General features: G+C 40.4%; 1 protein-coding gene across 3 annotated transcripts in view; it reads left to right on the top strand.

Annotated features, from left to right (window-relative positions):
- The window catches only part of ROBO3 (roundabout guidance receptor 3), a 219,070-nt gene that overhangs the window by 154,895 nt on the left and 45,868 nt on the right, over positions 1–18,307 (top strand). For all 3 annotated transcript variants that reach the window (XM_072156612.1, XM_072156613.1, XM_072156614.1), the window contains one exon: positions 4,608–4,934. In XM_072156612.1, coding sequence (XP_072012713.1) covers positions 4,608–4,934 — 327 coding nt within the window. The remainder of the gene's footprint in view (positions 1–4,607; positions 4,935–18,307) is intronic.

The following is an 18,307-nucleotide window of genomic DNA, read 5'->3' as shown; positions in this document are numbered from 1 at the left end:
CAAATGTGTATGGTCAGCTTTGAAAAAAACATGCAAACTAGAAACTCCTCTAGACATCTGTTTCCCCTTTTTTCCTGATCATCACAGTGCAGGGTACTGGTTGACAAGATGATATGTGTAGGGTGTGTATAGAGACTTGTTTCTAGGTAATGCTCGTTGGGGGAAAAAAGTTGGAAAATTTTCTCCTTTCCACAAGAAGGTAACAGCTTAAATCCATACACATACTGTACCTCTAGTTGAGCACAACCCCACCGCTGACAGGTAGAGCACACATTCACCGTAGGCCAGTAATATCCATCTCTGTAACTTTGAAGTGTGATCCCCATGACAGGCCGGAACAAATTCCTGGCGTTTTGTTATTAAAATCAGCAGTGTTATTTTTCTCTCGCCACTCTGTCACACACATTACACGGCGTGCGAGCACGGATCACTCTGCGCTGACCTAATGATAAAATGATCTGTGTGTGACATTAATTACAGTATGAAGCGTGTCAGGGGTTATCGTGAAGAATGTGTTCCTCTTAATTGCATTTCACATCTAGTTTATATGTTTTCTTTGCTGTGTGTGCACAGAGCGGGGAAATCTGCTTGGTGTGACCACATGCGTTTCGCTGCTTTGCCCTCTGTGATTTGTGTTGTAGATATGTTTAACTCCCAGAGAATTGTCTAAACTCCATACCGTTTTTACAACCCCCTCTGTAGGAAAACAAGTGTATTTCCATCTCCGTATCAATCAGATATCTAGAAAACAAGGAAATACGGAAATGAGAAAGTTAGAGGGGGTTTGATGAATGTCATAGAAACAGTAGATTTTAGTGAAACCGTCCAACCATCTGATGTGCATGCAGGTGTCTTGTCTCTCCACCACTAGCAGATGGCAGGAGAAAAATTTGTCAGGTATATTAGATTTTGAACATGTTCACATGACAGCTGTCTATGGTATATAGCCACATCAAAGCAATGCTAAACCTAGAAATTACTAATACTGTACCACACTGTCAATCTGAAGGATTTTCCACCTGGTCCTGAAACACTATAGAGAGGACAGAGGGGTTTTCATTTTTATTGATTATATATTACAGAAAAATGTCACTTTTTGTGCGATATGCCATATACGGGTTGCCTTGCTGGCTGTCTTAGTGCATTCTTTATCTCTGTTATAATTTGCTTGTGGCAGTGATTCTCTGGCCATAGACCTATCTATTGGCAGCAAGTGATAGATTAGTGATCATCATTATATAGAACATCAGTGTATTCTTGTGCGATGCAGCTTCAGTCTGTTTGCTATCTGTGATAGGATTCATTATATCAGCTCTTCCAAGCTGGGGGCAGGTAATACAGTGAGGGGCTGCACTATACACAAATACTCATTCTGCACACACATAGACCGGCAGTATGAGACAGGGAAGTTTTGTAACTCTGCAAAAAGGATCATACTTCCCAAATTATGAAACAATGAAAGAGGGACAGACATTACTGCATGGTTTGCACTCCATGGACAATTTCTCCTTGGTCAGATTTAAAAATATTTTGTCCTTTTCTGATGTAATAAATTTCTGTGGAGTTTTTCTCTGTTCTGTATGGGATGTTATAGTTGGACTTGGTTACTATATTTGTGTAGTAATAATTGACACGCTCCTGGTTCTGTGATTTCTTGGCCCATATATTTACAGCCAGTAGATGAGTTGAAGGGGGCTTGTTGTGTAGAGGACAGTGGGGGTCTGCTGTTATTAGGTTACACATGGACAGCTGAGGACTACAGCCAGCACACTGCTGTGAGGAGTCACTGCAAATATGTCAGGTTAACTGCTCTTTTGCATTCATGACTTTACTTGACCCAGTGCCCGAGTTCACCCTTTTTAGAAATGTTTGGGATATGAAAGTGACCATTATACAAGAGGATGTCTTCTCCCCCCTGCTCAGTGAGGGACCCCCAGGATGATACTCTGAGAAATCCGGTGACTATTGTATCATCTTCACCATCTCCACAGGCCACAGGTTTTCAGTTACCTTTCAAGCTTGTGGAACTGAACCTCTTGATGGGAAATGTAATTCTGAGTGATGCTAAGAAAATATAGACATTTTAGAATTAGATACACTCATGACTTGACACAATGGGGGAGACTTATTAATCTTTCTATGACACCATTCTTTTGTGATTTACACTAAAAAACATATAAATATCACATTTTAGACAGTTTTTAAACACTTCTTTGAATAGTATGAAAAAAGTGGCATGGTCTGTGAAAAGGGGCGTGGCTTCACACCAAAAAGTTAGTGGGGGACATCTATATAAAGTGTCCTTACCTCCACCGGCTTGAATTCTGACTAGCTGTCGCTAATGAAGTACATATTTCTGTCCCAGGGACAATTTTCTGTTATGCACATTTTTTCTGCCAATGATCACGAATAAATGGGATGGAGAGGAAAAAAGGTGTTGGGAACACCACAAGATGGCAGGAACCCAATAGTAAATGTCCCCTAGTGAGCCAAAAGATAATGCTAACTCGAATTTTGTCCCAGTTTATAGAAGGTCCAAACAGATACGCTCACAAGACGCTATGATATATGATTGCATAAGGGTGCAGCCATACATGGTGTCTTGCATTGTTTTAATGCGGGTCACCAGGTTCCAAAGAAACGCATATGTAATTATACCGAGGCCCACATCCACACGGTAGCACTGCGTTTGCAAGTGTACGTGTAACCGCATCTGTAAATGCATTGGTGCTCAAACTGTCCCATTCTCATATGTTTACGGGATGTTCGGGTCAGCTGTGTCAGGACTTTTTTGCTAAAATGACAGATACAAGACAAGTGAATTGTCAATGGCGATCCTTAGGGATCAGAAATTTTTTTCTGTTCCTATATTTATATGACCACGTCTAAACTGAAGTATTGTTGGACCACTAGAGGTGGACAACCATGTTCTACTACAAAACAGATATTGATGTAAAACGTTTCAGGTTTTGTCTGAGGTAAATATATCATCTTAATGTGATGCGGTGTGCTGCTAATGAGGCAGATAAGGGAGCGCCCCCAGGTCACTTTATGGAGACTTGATTTGTTCAGTAGTCACTACCGACCACCATTCGCCCTGCAAATGACTGAGCCTCCTCCTGTCTTACATGGCTGCCTGACTGTGAACCCTCCAACTGAGCGGAGCTCATCCAGGACTGTCATGGCGTCCTGACTCATTAACTGATGGCAGGTGGCCCCGCTACACAAGAAGTGTCAGATTCAGCCATACACGACCTGCCACTGACTATAAGATAATAGAATATAATCACTAAATATTGTATAAACTCTCACTGCACAAAAAATAAAAACAAAGCAAATCCGAATAAAGCTTACTCCTGGCATAATATAAGGTATTGCAGCTTTCTAATATATCTTGTTTCCATGTTTCGCTAATTTCAAGATCTCTTCTTGTTATTGGTGATTGAAAACATTATTATTTTTCATCCAGACTACACTCAGGTGCTAACTGCATATGTAGTGCAGTAAGTGCAGATTTGTACAATTGTTGTGGAGTTTTGTGTGCCTTCCTTCCTACATTGAAGTTGATGGACCTGTGCAAGTCAGCTTGAAATCCACAAACAAACTTTCTATTGATGCAGATTTCATGCAGACATAAATGTCGAATCACAGCTGAAAAAAAGAGATGTGAAGAAAATGCTTGTAAATATCAAAAATGCATAGTAAAATGCATGTTTAACAAAAATCTGTGCACATAAACTGTGAGTATTTGGTGCAGGGTTTTTCCTCATGACAATTCGGAACTTGTGCCGTCTCTTCAGTAAGGAAGGGGTAGTTGTGTATGGTCTGGTTTGATACAGGCACACGTATATGTTTAGCATACTTTTAATTTTTAGTGAAAATGTAAAAATGGCTGCAGAACCTTACATTGTACAGCGAGGAAGAGTTATGTACAGAAATGTGGACAACCCCCTGAGCTGTGCAGTCCGGAGGGGCCCCGTCCTGGCAATGTGTTTCAGACATGTGGGTCTTATCATCGCCGCTTTGTCTGTACAGCTTTTAATTAGAGAATTTTTTGAAGTCGGGTTCTTGTTTTGGAGAACTGTAAACTCGACATTTGGAGAGGAGATGGATTTCATGACATATGGCAAAATTGCAAACATCATGCTTGTTGTTACAGTGCCGATGTTTAAAGATATTTCAGGGACAAGGAACGTCTTAAGTGCAGATAAGTGCAGAACCTCCTCCGAGCTCAGTCTGTTCCTAATTCCATTTGTAGCAGGGACTGATCCACTGCCTTCTGTATTGATTCTATTTTAATACATTTGATATGAGGCTTTCACATTTTTTTTTCAATTAGTGCTCTATAGGTGACAGATGACATCCGTGAACTGCATATATTACAATGTGTATTATAAATTATGCCGAACTGATCCTTAGAGGAAAGTACTACACTTCATCTTCTAGGGCACAAAACAGCAGAGAATGTCAACTACTTATCACAATTTCACACATGATAGGATCCATGTGACCAATATGTGATCCAATATGAACCAAATGTATTCAGACACATTGTGTAAAATGTGATTATATAAAGTTACTTATGATATTAATGTTTCTCGTTTTAGGATCCCGACCTCGGCTGGAAGATTTCCCCCCGAGAATAGTGGAGCACCCATCAGATCACATTGTCTCAAAAGGGGAGCCTGCAACACTGAACTGTAAGGCAGAGGGTCGTCCTACGCCCATTATTGAGTGGTACAAAGATGGTGAACGAGTGGAAACCGACAAGGATGATCCTCGGTCCCATCGCATGCTACTGCCTAGCGGTTCACTCTTTTTTCTTCGTATTGTACATGGACGACGGAGTAAACCTGATGAAGGGATTTATATCTGTGTGGCCCGGAACTACCTTGGAGAATCCGTTAGCCGAAACGCATCTCTGGAAGTAGCACGTAAGTGGGATGTTGATGATATGGCATCTGCAAAATCTCAGGCATGGAGTCTATGACATATAAAGTATATAGGCTATGTCATATGGGTTGGCTTGGATTGTCTGAATCTAGTGGATTGGTATTTCTGGAGATACACGGGCTGCATATAGATGAGAATAGAGGAAAATATGTACTTTGTCATGTGGGTTGGATTGTTGGTTTATTTTGTTATGGGCTGGCCATAGGAAATAGGAAATCTATTCAAGATAAAGGGAGTTGGCTGAAATGTGGAATGGCTAGGCTAAGCATTTGCTACTCTTTTGTTGCTGTGGATACAGCCTTCGTATAGAGTTTTGTAGCTCTTCCCTAGCAACTAGTCTGTCTCAAGGCCATACTAGATTAGAGAGCAGATAGCAGAAGAGAGGCAGTAGAAATACTGAATCCAGTGGGTTGCTTTTCTGTAGCATCTGAAGATACATGAGCTACATCCAGCATCGAGATCAGAATAGATGGAAAGATACATATTTATCTGTAATAGTGAGGAGGAAAGGCGGCCATTGTGGTCAGAAGAGACTGATGGAGCTTTATTGATCGCTCTTCAGTGGCGTCTAGCTGACGGCAAGGGATGATGAGTAACTGAGCCTCTCAATGCTCTCCCTGAAGTTTATCAGCGAAGCTCTGGAGATCTGCTCCACACATCCCCCGAGGACCTCATTTATATTGCCTGAGCTTGCCGGGGTTAAATGAGAAATTTTATATCACATAAATCAGCTCAGAACCAAAATGTCTGAAATAGCCAGGAGATGGGTAAATGTTTATAGAGGGAGTAGGAAGGAAGCTGCACTGAAAAAAACAGCCGGGAGGATAAATGGCGGACAAGTGGCCTTAGTCTTGTGTGTGAAGCTTATTGTGGCCACACACAAATTAGAGGTTAGTGCAATACACTGACCAAATAAGCGATAGAGTTCTGCTAATGATTGCTTACCAAGAGAAGTAAAGAATTTATCTGTCGCATTGTAAAGATGGCGGCTACCTGCAGTAGGTCTGGGCAGTAATTACCTTTTTCCTTGTTGAGTTTCCTGTCAGGTTATCTGGCCGCAGATCTCATCAGACAAGGACTTATCCTGTGTGCTGCAATCCATCAGCCGTGTAAAGGTCAGAGGTTGCCATTGTCTCAAGGGTTGTCCCTGTGCAGCGTCTGACCTCTACCCGGCTGAGTGACGCTATCAATTGGATTTTTATTGTCTTAAGATAATAACAGAAAACCATCTCCCGGCTTATTTTTGCTGTTGAGGTTATTACCAGTGGGCCTTGATGGGCAGTCACTTGGGCACATAATGAGCCATGTAGTCAGCTACAGTTCACATCACAGGTTACACTATATATCGAATAGTGCGGGGATACATGAGGGTGTTATTGTGAGAGGCATTATACTGGAAAAGATTGTTGGATACGACATATATGATAAGATAATGAACGTAATATTGAAAATGAAATCCCAACCTGGGGCTATTGTTTGATGTTTATAGTATTCTATTATATCATCTATATTTCTCGTTGATATATCTATAGCGGTTGAGGCTTCTCACCTGTATCACGGTGTTTTAGTAGCCCCCGTATATTTCCCTACCCCCTGACCTGTGACGGTTTGGGCTTTTAGCTGATAGGACTCCTTTGTCTGCTGTGTTGTGACCTGCAAACAGTGGAGAACTTGTCACATGGAGATTAATGAGGTACAGGACTGAGTCCAGGAAAAGATAGAGGGTGTCTTCTACCTTGGTACACAAGTATGTGAGTTATCACTGTTGGTTATCTACTGATTTATTTGTTTCCATTTTCATAGTGGATGAGTTCAGCACTGTCACTTGACTATGTGTTCATGTATCCTTAGCTCTGGTGGTGCACTGCGGATCTCTTTGCTGTGGATGAGGGTGCTGATAATAGTGCTGAGTCTGGTAATGATTTACTTCTCCCTCTCTGCCTTTACGGCTGCGATAAAACCGTCCATTCTGTACTTAATTGTGTTTACCGTTGGTTTTCGTGCTCCATTGACTCGTTGCTGTATGGGTAGAACCATTACTATAGGGAAACACTTGACTCAGCACATTTCTCCATAATAACAGTCAGTATAAACTTATACACAAAGTCATATACAACAATGGTGGCAAAAGTGCACCAAGATAAAGGCACCATTACTGAAGTTTGACTGGGAAGGCAGCAATACAGGAAATATTGAATTGCATAAAATGTAATGAAGCATGGTACCATTTATTTTACGCTAGAATCAGCGATACGTGAATGCAAAGCAAGGTTTTTCCTTTTTTATGCATTGCATAAGCTTAGAAGTGCAGCAAGTTGATCATGACTGCAGCAATTGTATGATAAAGAGTTTACCACAAACCTCAATGGTGGTAAAATACTACAAACTACTAAAGTGAATGAATGAACAGTGACTACTGCTGCCCCTTGAGCTATGGCTCCGCCTACTCTAGAAAAGATTCTACTGCAGTGCATTATGGTCCAAAATCTCTATTTAAATAAATCAATAGAGTAGATAATAATAGTAAACTTTTTAATATATTACATTAAAATCTATTCCTCTTTCCTTCTTTTCCTTTGCCTTTCTTCCTTGTGTAAGCAGTTGTGTAAATCAGTGCTCTGTTTCCATATATAGCTGAGAGGCAAAGTCACCTGATAAAGTGTCTTATGATGTAACTCCTAACCGAATGTCCCTGGATAGCCTAATCCACTCAGAGAGAGATTAATTGTTAAGATACATTTTCCCTAGGTATTGAAAGAGTTAATCATTAGCCTTCTTATCTGTCTGAAGTGGGTGAAGCTCAGAAGGCTTCTAGATGCACTGCTCACTACAGGAGGAAGAAGCAGAAATAAGGAACAGAGAATTTGCTTTACTTAATGAATTCAATTACACAGTTTACTGTTACCACCTGCTCTATTCATTTCTGAAATAAAAAAGAATTGCTTCAAAGGTTTATTTACTCTTTAAAAATGGCCACTAGGCCCAGTATTTATCACTCATGCAAATCAGTTAATGTCAGAAATGTTTAGATTTCTCAGCCTTGAGAGGTGATATTCTTACAGGTTCACAATAAAAGCAGCCATTTTGTTTTATTTTCCAAAACATAACCTGAACTTATCTTCCTCTGTAAATAGGCCTTTAGATTTACATCTTGCCTGTTCACATTGGGGAAAGCCAGTGTATTTGCCTGGGGATGGACTGATGACTCCTAGTTCATAGACAATATGGCTGCCTCCCCTGAGAAAGACACATTTGAAGCCAGACACTCGGAAGCTTTTTATAGTGAAACCTTATATTTTTGTTGTGGAGGACAAGCACAGTCTACTATCCGTCCATTTTAAATAGGAATTATTCATTGATTTTCTGTCACTTTTACTCCATTACGCAGACAAGAGACATTTAAGTAATTTGGTGAAGCTGGAACGCCGTGAACCAAGGGAGTCTTTCAGACAGAAAATAATTGGGTCTTTTACAGCACTCTCCAGTCATGTGTTGCCTTATATATTTCTTATTTTTTCAATTCCCACAATTTTAAGTCATTTTGAAAGTAGTGACCATAGAAAACGTGGAGTTCTATGATTTTGACTTTTGGGGTTACATCTTAGTGACCACAGATGCAGGGTACAAATCCCGTCTGTCTGAAGACTCGGGCATATTAATGATGATTCATGGGGTTCCAAGACACTTTTTAAGGCTTCTAATAAACCGCTCTCCTTAGCCATATCATTAGGGATGGGGAGATCTTTGGTTGGTCGGACCACCCAGTGTTAAAGTGCTCTCATCTCCGCATGGAGAAATGTCAGAGTGATTTTTAAATGAAGTCTTGCTCATTGCAAATGTCTCTTTTTTCTTCTTAATCACTAATGCTGTCTGTCTGCTTCACTCGCCCTGACATTTTCACATTTTTAAGGATGGAACTGTTTTTATATTTCTTTGATTTTTTTTGCCCTCTTTTGAAATATTATTGCCTTCTTTGTATTAAGTTCCATTATCCTTCACACCCTTTCTAGTGATGGAATACCTTAAAGTTTTCAGGTTCGGTTTCAGATATATTTTCCCTCCAATATATGTGTTGGTGTTTTTTTTTTCATTTTTTTTCATGCTTTATATAAAGAGAACCTGCAATTTAAATAAACCTATCCAAAACAAAAGAGCATTGCCCTTATCCCTAAATGGTTCCTTTCCATGACTGGAATGTTAAAAAATCAGTTTGTAAACTGCAAATCACCTCATGTGAGTTTAACCATACTGAGTACTGCATATTAAATTTACTTGCATTGCTCTGCCTCCTTGTTCCTGAATTACAGGTCTCACTGTTAGGACATTGACCACTTCATCTTATGTGACCAGGGTGATGTCATCTAAGGTTTACCCAGTACGATTTGCAAGGTCTTCCCCATGTGTGTATCTGATCACATGAAATTAAAGCATTCCTCCCTGGAGGATGGGGAGGAGTAGAAGTTCTTGGAGGCATGCTGGGATTTCATGTGATCAGATATGTACATGGGGTAGGCTTTGCAAATCTTACTGAGTGAAGAATATTAGATGACATCACCCTGGTCACACTACTGAGAAGAGAAACGGGGCATGAGAAGAAGTAGATGAGAGGGACCGGACAAAATAACATAAAGTTGATTTATGAGGATTTAAGAGAAACAATTGAACAATTCCTTTAAGCGTTTTACTCCAGTTTACTATATTTATCACCATGATGTGGCATGTTTATTTTATGTTCTTGCTGTCTTTCATCAAAGATCAGGTTTTGGATGTAGATGGCATCACCGCCTACAGGGTTATCCACAGTGTTCAGCCTCTCATCAGATCATCCTTCCAAACCGCCCCCCCCCCCCTTATCGGGGACATAAGTGGTTTTTACTTGAATCCATAGACCTGGTTCGGTTAATAATGTATCATGGCTGCAGGTACTGTATGACTGCCTCTCATTTCATTTCTGTAGCTCTTCCACCATATCTCTGGAGATAACTCTGAGCTTAGATTAAAGCCAGTAGAAAAGGCCGCCCCTCTTGTGATTTACATGCAATTAATCAGCATTTCCACTCGTGGGTGAAATTGATGCGCTATCCCTTTAAATTCTTTTTCAGCCACAGAGTAACAGCCAAGATAAATTATTACTTTATATTCATTGAATTGTGCAAATCGTCTTATTTTCACCGTCATTCACCCTTCTCCTCGCTTGGGTCGGTTATAAAGAGGTGTTTATGTAGATTGTGGCTCGCGATTTACAGGTAGATATGTTTAATTGAAAAAAACTTTCTACAGCTAGTACCTTCCAATAAGGTTTTTTTGGAATTTGCATTTGCATTTCTTTTTTTAACCACAATTTTTAGCTAATATTTCTTTGCAGAAGTATGAATGACCTCACATCCACTGAGAACGAATGAACTTTGCCTTTGAGTTTGTAAGGTAATAGCCCATCCCAAACGTCCCTTATTTTAGAAAGTAACAGTGAGTGTGCCTTTTGCTTGGCACATCTCCCGTGCTGTCCTTTTCATGCAGCTTAGTGGATGTATTCCTTTAGATTTTTGTGGTTTGCATTGCTCTGCGGGTTTACACCATACAACATTCACTTCATGCTGCTGGAAGTTCTTTCTGTAATTACAAGACTCGGTACGGCGGCTGCAGATTATATACATACAAAACCCTGGGTGGGTGACGCTGCTTTGAAACGCCTTTGGCAGATCTAATTGTGGCTTATTATGCCAGGACATAAAATAGAGGCGGCAATACATCTACATCATTATAGGTATTTATACACTAGAACATGATGGGTAATGCTTCTGTAAACCCTTCACTTTTATTTTCTTACAACAATAACAAAGGATCAGATAATTTCATTACACAGCATTATATTCTTTCCCCTACATCTACAATAATTAAAAATGAGATAAATGACTGATACCCCAGTAATCACATTATTTTTGGTTCTCTTTGTACTTCCATACGCAAACAAGTATATTTAGTCCTTAAAATTTAGACTTAGTTCATACCTTACGGACGTTTAACGGGTTCCTTGAAATGTCCTTTAATTTCATTGGACTTTTAATCGATTCTGTGTGTCTTGTTAGTTATACTTCTGTACTTCTTATATTACTGTTATTCGAGACAAAAATTGGACGGTAGCTGTAGCGCTATTTTTTTCCTTCTCAAACAATGGTAGCCTAAAGGAAGTGGTGCAAGTGGACGCTAATAGAAATCATTAAAAATGAAATCAATGGACATTTTAACTGACTTCATTTATTATCATTTTAGTGATGTAAGATAAAAAAAACAAGGCCCAAACACAGATTAGCCATATTTCCTTAACCATCATAATCATATGTGATACTGTTAGTCACTTCCTCCCCACTAGACTACTGTTCCTCTAAAAATTATAGCAGTATGGGACACTGGAGGGAGGCAGTGACTCATAGCATCTTATCCACAGCATGGTACAGGGTCAACTTGGTTTGATTCAACTCAATGGGGGTCATTTACTAAGGGCCCGATTCGCGTTTTCCCGACGTGTTACCCGAATATTTCCGATTTGCGCCGCTTGTACATGAATTGCCCCGGGTTTTTGGCGCACGCGATCGGATTGTGGCGCATCGGGGCCGGCATGCGCGCGACAGAAATCGGGGGGGGCGTGGCCGAACGAAAACCCGACGTATTCGGAAAAACCGCCGCATTTAAAAACCGAAAATGTGTCGCTTGGGGAGCGCTCACCTTCACCTTCTATGGGATGGTGCATTCCGGGGAGTTAAGATTATTTTCGGCGCTGCAGCGCCACCTGGTGGACGGCGGAGGAACTACCATCTTAAATCCCAGCCGGACCCGAATCCTGTGCAGAGAACGCGCCGCTGGATCGCGAATGGGCCGGGTAAGTAAATGTGCCCCAATATGTGGTTTCAAGTTGCTATGTGGTTTCTTTTCACAAGAGAGAGATTCTTTCATGTAGCTGGATGAGCTAGTATGGCATCATCATGCACCTGACCGTCTGAAGAATGTGAGGCTCTGTAGTAGTGCTTTTGGGACTGTAACTAGACGTAAAGCAGGTGCCCAAAGTGCAACTAAACTTTGGACAATATTTTATAAATCTTTAGTGATAAAAGTAAACTTTTGTAATAAACTTTATTGAATAAATATATTCCTGCTTTAGTTACTTATTTGTGTAAGCCAGCTTTCTGTCCTGTTCTCCACTGACAGCTGAAAATAAAGGTACTGAAGTATCTAATGACTTAACTTTTTACAAACAGTTCCTGGATGGGTATGGAGTTAAGAGTTAAACATTAGCCTCCTTATCTGTCTGAAGAGGACTGCTTTCACATACACTGTTCAGTGCAGGCGAAAGAAGCTGATATGCTTCTCTTCTTAATAAAGTACCGTACATTACAAAGTTTACTCTTATCACCTGCAGTTTTCATTTATGGAAAGAAAAAATGTTAATGGTTTATTTGTGATTTAAAAAATACTTTGTTAGCAGGCACTTTCTGGTTTTCTGTGACAGTGGAAAAGGGAAGTTATGGAAACCTAGTACTACACAGTGATGAAGGATCTATAGATGACTATGTTGCTGGGAGTCCGGTCTAGGAAATACGTATGACATACAGATTTCATTTGTGAGTAGACGACCTCTACTGAGCAGTATCATACCCATCTATAGATATCTACTGAACTGTACATATCATGTGGTCACTGGAATTCTGCCAGCACAATAATCATACAGTTAATAATTCATCTCTGCCAATTAATGCCGTAGTACTACTTCTTTAACCATTTCCAGTACATGATGGAAAAGTATTCATACCCCAGCCGTAACCTCCTTTAGTTGTACACAGTGTGCTATTCTATACAGAGGCATATAGTAATAAAGCAGTATAGGTATATGCTTTGTAGACACCCGCAGTGACCTGTATTACAGTAGAAGTTTTTGTCAGGAAATCCTCCCAATGGATTATACAGCAGGAAATCCTCCTACTGTGTTATTGCTTTCCATCTGAGGGATAAAGTGTGAACAGAGCCTTACCCTAGATAGCGTTACAGATTTATATGCTATTTGGGCTCTGTAGGAAGCTGGTGGATAATCTTTGTAATCAATGTTATGTCTGAAATCAGGACTTCACAGGCGAGGGTAACACAGGGGCTCATGTCTCCAAGCCATGTCTTGTTTCTTAATATAATGATCGTATTATAACTTTAAGATATTTTCTTGGTGTTAAACAAATGTGATCTCCTTGTCCTTAAATGACCGGTCCTCCACAGTAAGCAGTTTGTACGCACATTTCCCCAGTTGTCATGAGTTTTGTATCAGCCAAACTCATTGATGTGAATTAGATTTGAACTATCAATGAGTGCTCTATGGCCGTGTGATATAAAACAAGGTTGTGGTAAAGGATGAAGGTACAGAACATAGTCACAAGACAGTGACTCGAGCCAATAGCACAAGTGCTTATCACTATCTTCTCACACAACCCCCTTCCTGATGGGTCCATAGTATTTAGAAAACTATGGAATTTTCTACTACCAGAACTTGTCCTCTAAAAGGTTTAGGTTATTGGTTTATGATTCCCTTTAACAGGTAATTCCACATAAAATCCACGTCCTAGAGTTCCATCACAGTGTTATATCTGGTGTTACTTGTGCAGCATTGTGACTTTGGCAATATATTACACTAAGTGCTTGATAATAAGCGATAGGTTGTCAGAGCTCCTCCCCTATTAAAAACATTACTAAAAATGTAAAGGTGTCTGTACACATCTGAACAAATTTACATCTTGAATCCATTGATATGGGTGGTACTGGCCAACATTCTAACATATATGGTGGTCAGGAGGACCATCGCATGGCCCTCACAACACAGTGATGTATTTTATGTAGGTCTTGATTTTATGCTCTTGTCCCTTAAACAATTATACTATATAAACTTCCCTTTTAGCCAAATAAACTGCAGTTATTGTTGTCAGTTGTAGTATACTCCCCTAGGAAATAACATCCCAGCAACTGAATCAATCCATCCCTGTCCCTGTGCCTGACATGTCTATTCTGGAAAAGTCACTTTTTATTATAGTCATTAAGCTGAGATCACAAACTTTAGCTCTCTATAATATTGGGGTCTTAAACTTGTCAGAACCCTCCTTCCCTCCCAATTCTCTACTGATATTTATGGTCTTCAGCAGAATTTTATTTTCACCATTGTTTGGCACACACTTCCCTGAATTCACTTTCAGGAAGTCTATGTATAACAATGTATATGTAGAGGAGGGCTGCGGCATTTCCTGCTGCTGTCCTGCATCGTCAATGAAGACACTGGAAAGAAGCCACTTTCAGCGTAAGACACTTCTCTTAAATTGTAATGGATAAATATTTGGAGCCATAAAGACTATTGGGTAGTTTGCAGTTCACCCAAGCGTTACAATGAAGCCTCATCTTATACTCTGTGTACCCTGTAAACAAGGGAATGCTACTACAAACACATTTGTCATAGGAGATTCTGGTGTTAAGGCAACATCAGTATCTTTCTCTGATTTATGGACCTAATTATCTGGTTTTATTTACTGTAAAAGTAACTATTTGTAACAAGATGAGATTTGCTTCCTCTCCCTGTAAATATTAGTGTAGTACAGATGCTTTTCTGAGCAACATAAAGGTCTCTGGTCTATGTACACAGATCTGAAGATATCCGTAGACTAATCATTATCAATCCAATCTTTTACATTTCTATGGTTTCCCTCAGGGGTAGGTGTTGATCTAGGGATGATGTTTTTTTCCATTTCCATTTGATATGTGAATTTCTAGGTCCTGTTACTATAAGAGGACACCCCTCGCTTCTTACGCCTGACACCGGCCTTGTCACTGATGACGGATTGCATTATTTAAAGTCACAGCAGTGTGGACCTCACAGCCCTCATGATATACTGTTTATGTTGTAGATTGGGGGATGGTCACTTTAAAGACTAAACTTGTTGTTAACAGGTGGTGAAAGGAAGTTGCTCTCCATCTGTGGCCTTTGTCCTGCAGGATCCCACTGGACCAGAAACCAATAAACATCCCTTGTTCGTTGGTCCCTGGAGAGTAATGGCCGTGTCACATAATAATAACCCGTCCTTGTCTTGGAGACCTGTGTGACAGCTCAGGATCTGAGCAGGCAGAGGAGCATTGTATAATATGGAGAGTGGATGTCATCTGCTCCAACTGCAGCCAATACAATATTATGTTACAGGTGATAAATAACAGTACACACCACATATCTTCGTTCACTACTGTATACTGAATGTGATCTGTAAAATTAATAAAGTTAAAGACTTAAAGATCAGATAAATGCTTTAAGATTGAAAACACAAATGTGTTAGTGATGCTTTTTGAGGAAAGACCACAAGGGGTGGATCCATCATGAAATGAAGATCATGAAGTCTCATCTGTTCTTTAGATTTCTTTTGATTCCATTCTTGATGCTTACCTCATGTCCGCCCACCTCGCCCTTGTAACCTGACTTCATCCTTAGTGTCAGAAATGTGTAGATCCTGCTCGTAAAATTAGTGTAAATAATCTGTCTCTGGTTCCAGGCCTAGAGGCCGATCAGGCATTGAACTGGAAACATAACACTGGGACGTGAGATTTATGGGCGGTTTGTAGGGACACGTAAAGTGCCCCTGGGGTAATAGACAGGGTGATTTTGATGTACCTGGCTGGTAGAAAACTGTAGGCGGATATTGGGTTTTATCTCTTTGTAGCATTTCTACTTCTGAATCGGGTCTGGATGGAGATAAGATGCATCAAGAAAGTTGTGGCTTGTAAGGAGGTCATGGCTGTGTATCTATAGGTGACTGTGGGTCATACAGGGATGTGGCCTTGATTTGCACAAGCTATAGCATATAAACTGATCAGTTACCTCCAGAAATCATAATACGTATTATTATGTTTTTCCTAATGCAAGTTCTATGTTAGAATTCCTAGGCAATGCTGGATTACAGGAATGTATTGTACTACACTATGCTCACTGCTCTTTCTCTGCCATAGAGGAACAGGGAAGATTTTTGGAGATCAGTGGCTTTGGCACAGGAACAATGTTTGTACATTCGTATATCCAGTCTGATACATTTCAATATCATGTTTCTACTCCAGAGCCAGTTTTGTGTGGCGTTGCCAAACAGCCACACGTGTCACACAGCAGGCCCTGCTAAGTCTCCTACCAGGATTTTTGAGTATACTGAGATAACCTAGTTCATTCTGATGCTGTGGCTTTCAGCACTGTCAGGACGTCCACAAAATAGAACCATTTATCTCTGGACCATATTACATATGAACACTTCATTGATCCTTGCACTAAAAGAGCCTTCAGTGTAATAAAACATTTAACACTCATTTCATCCAGGATTCTGTGAAATAAATGTTCAACTTTTACAACAGTGCCAAACTGGCAGGGAAAGAATAAAGCTACCAATGCAGGTGGTGGCACATCAGAACCAAGATGAATATGATTTCAGTTTTTCTACCACCTAGTAGTTCAATGACAAAATAAATGTTAGACTTCAAGAAGTGGTCCAGGATGGGCAAATTGGGCTAGCAGGAGGGGAGACTAAAATAAAAAATTAGCACCTGTCTTGGTTCCAGTATCTGATGTATTACAGAGGCTGCAGAGGTGACGTCTCATCTGTGGCATTGTACCACTGAATCCTGATACTCTGTTACTAGTATCAGCCCAATGTCATACCATTGCAACTGCAGCATTTGTGTACAAGCAGAGAGCAGCAATGACAGTGCCACAACATTGAACTATTAAAGAGAACACAGGTAAGTTTAATTGGTTGGGTAAGTATGATTGGTTATCACTCACAGAATGTAGGAGTTTAAGGAGTGTAGGAGAAAAGCAGGTGAACCAATTGGCACAGTCGTATTATTATAGCTCCGGTGAGAAGGCCTGGTTTCTAGTGTTGCTTTATCTCATTACTTTGCTTCAGCTTGAAATATAGAAGTAATATAGAAGTACATGATCAGAGCGACCATCATCTGGTGATGGCTGAATGTATTTACCAGGCAAAGTGGATTGTAATAGGAAACTAAACAAACAGGCGCCGTGGCCGTGGCTGGCAGCAGCTGCTCCGCTCTCTCCTGAATACACCGGACATCCTGCTGCTCTGAGCTGGGATCACACACCACCCTGAATACATAATAAGGAAAGATGAGGGATAAAGGTCTCCACCATCCCTAAGTGCTCCTCCAAGTTATTTGCACCAAGGACCAGAGACTGACAAATATTCAGACCATACAGTGGGTACAGAAAATATTCACACCCCTTTACGTTTTCACTCTTTGTTTCATTGCAGCCAATCGGTAAGATCAAGAAAGTTCTTTTTTTGCTCATTAATGTACACTCCGCACCACACCTTGACAGAAAAAAACTGAAATGTAGATATTTTTGCTAATTTATTAAACAAGTAAAACTAAAATATCTCAAGGTCATAAGTATTCAGACTCTTTGCTGTGACACTCATGTTTAACTCACATGCTGTCCACTTCCTTCTGATCCTCCTTTAGATGGTTCTACTCCTTCATCTGAGCCCAGCTCTGTTTAAAAAAACTGATAGAACTTGATTAGTAAAGGCACACACTTGTCTATATAAGACCACACAGCTCACAGTGGATGTCAGAGCACATGAAAATCATGAGGTCTAAGGAACGGCCCAAGGACCTCAGAGACAGAATTGTGGCAAGGCACAGATCTAGTCAATGTTACAAAAGAATTTCTGTTGCACACAAGGTTACGAAGAGACTCCATAATCCTTAAATGGAAAAAGTTTGGGACAACCACAGCTCTTCCTTATCCAGCCAAACTAAGCAATCGTGGGAGAAAAGCCTTGGTGAGAAAGGTAAAAAAGAAGCCAAAGATCAGTGTCTGAGCTCTAGAGATGCAGTAGGGAGATGGGAGAACGTTCCACAAAGTCAACTACCACTGCAGCCCCCCACCAGTCGGGGGCTTTATGGCAGAGTGTCGACGGAAGCCTCTCCTCAGTGCAAGACAAATGAAAGCCGTATACAGTGTGCAAAAACACACATGCAGGACTCCAGGACTATGAGAAATAAGATTTTCTGGTCTTATGAGATGAAGATTGAACTTTATGGTGTTAATTCTTAGCAGTATATGTGGAGAAGACCAGGCACTGTTCATCACCTACCAAATACAATCCCAACAGTGAAACAAGGTAGTTGAAGCATATTGCTATGGGGGTATTTTTTTAGGTGCAGGGACAGGATGAATAGTTTCAATTGAAGAAAAGATTAATGCGGCCAAGTACAGAGATATCCTGGATGAAAGCCTCTTCCAGAATACTCGCCTCAGACTGGGCAGGAGGTTCACCTT

The sequence above is a fragment of the Engystomops pustulosus genome, chromosome 6, assembly GCF_040894005.1.
Source record: "Engystomops pustulosus chromosome 6, aEngPut4.maternal, whole genome shotgun sequence".
In the NCBI taxonomy this organism is placed as follows: domain Eukaryota; kingdom Metazoa; phylum Chordata; class Amphibia; order Anura; family Leptodactylidae; genus Engystomops; species Engystomops pustulosus.
This window is presented reverse-complemented; position numbering and strand designations above follow the sequence as displayed.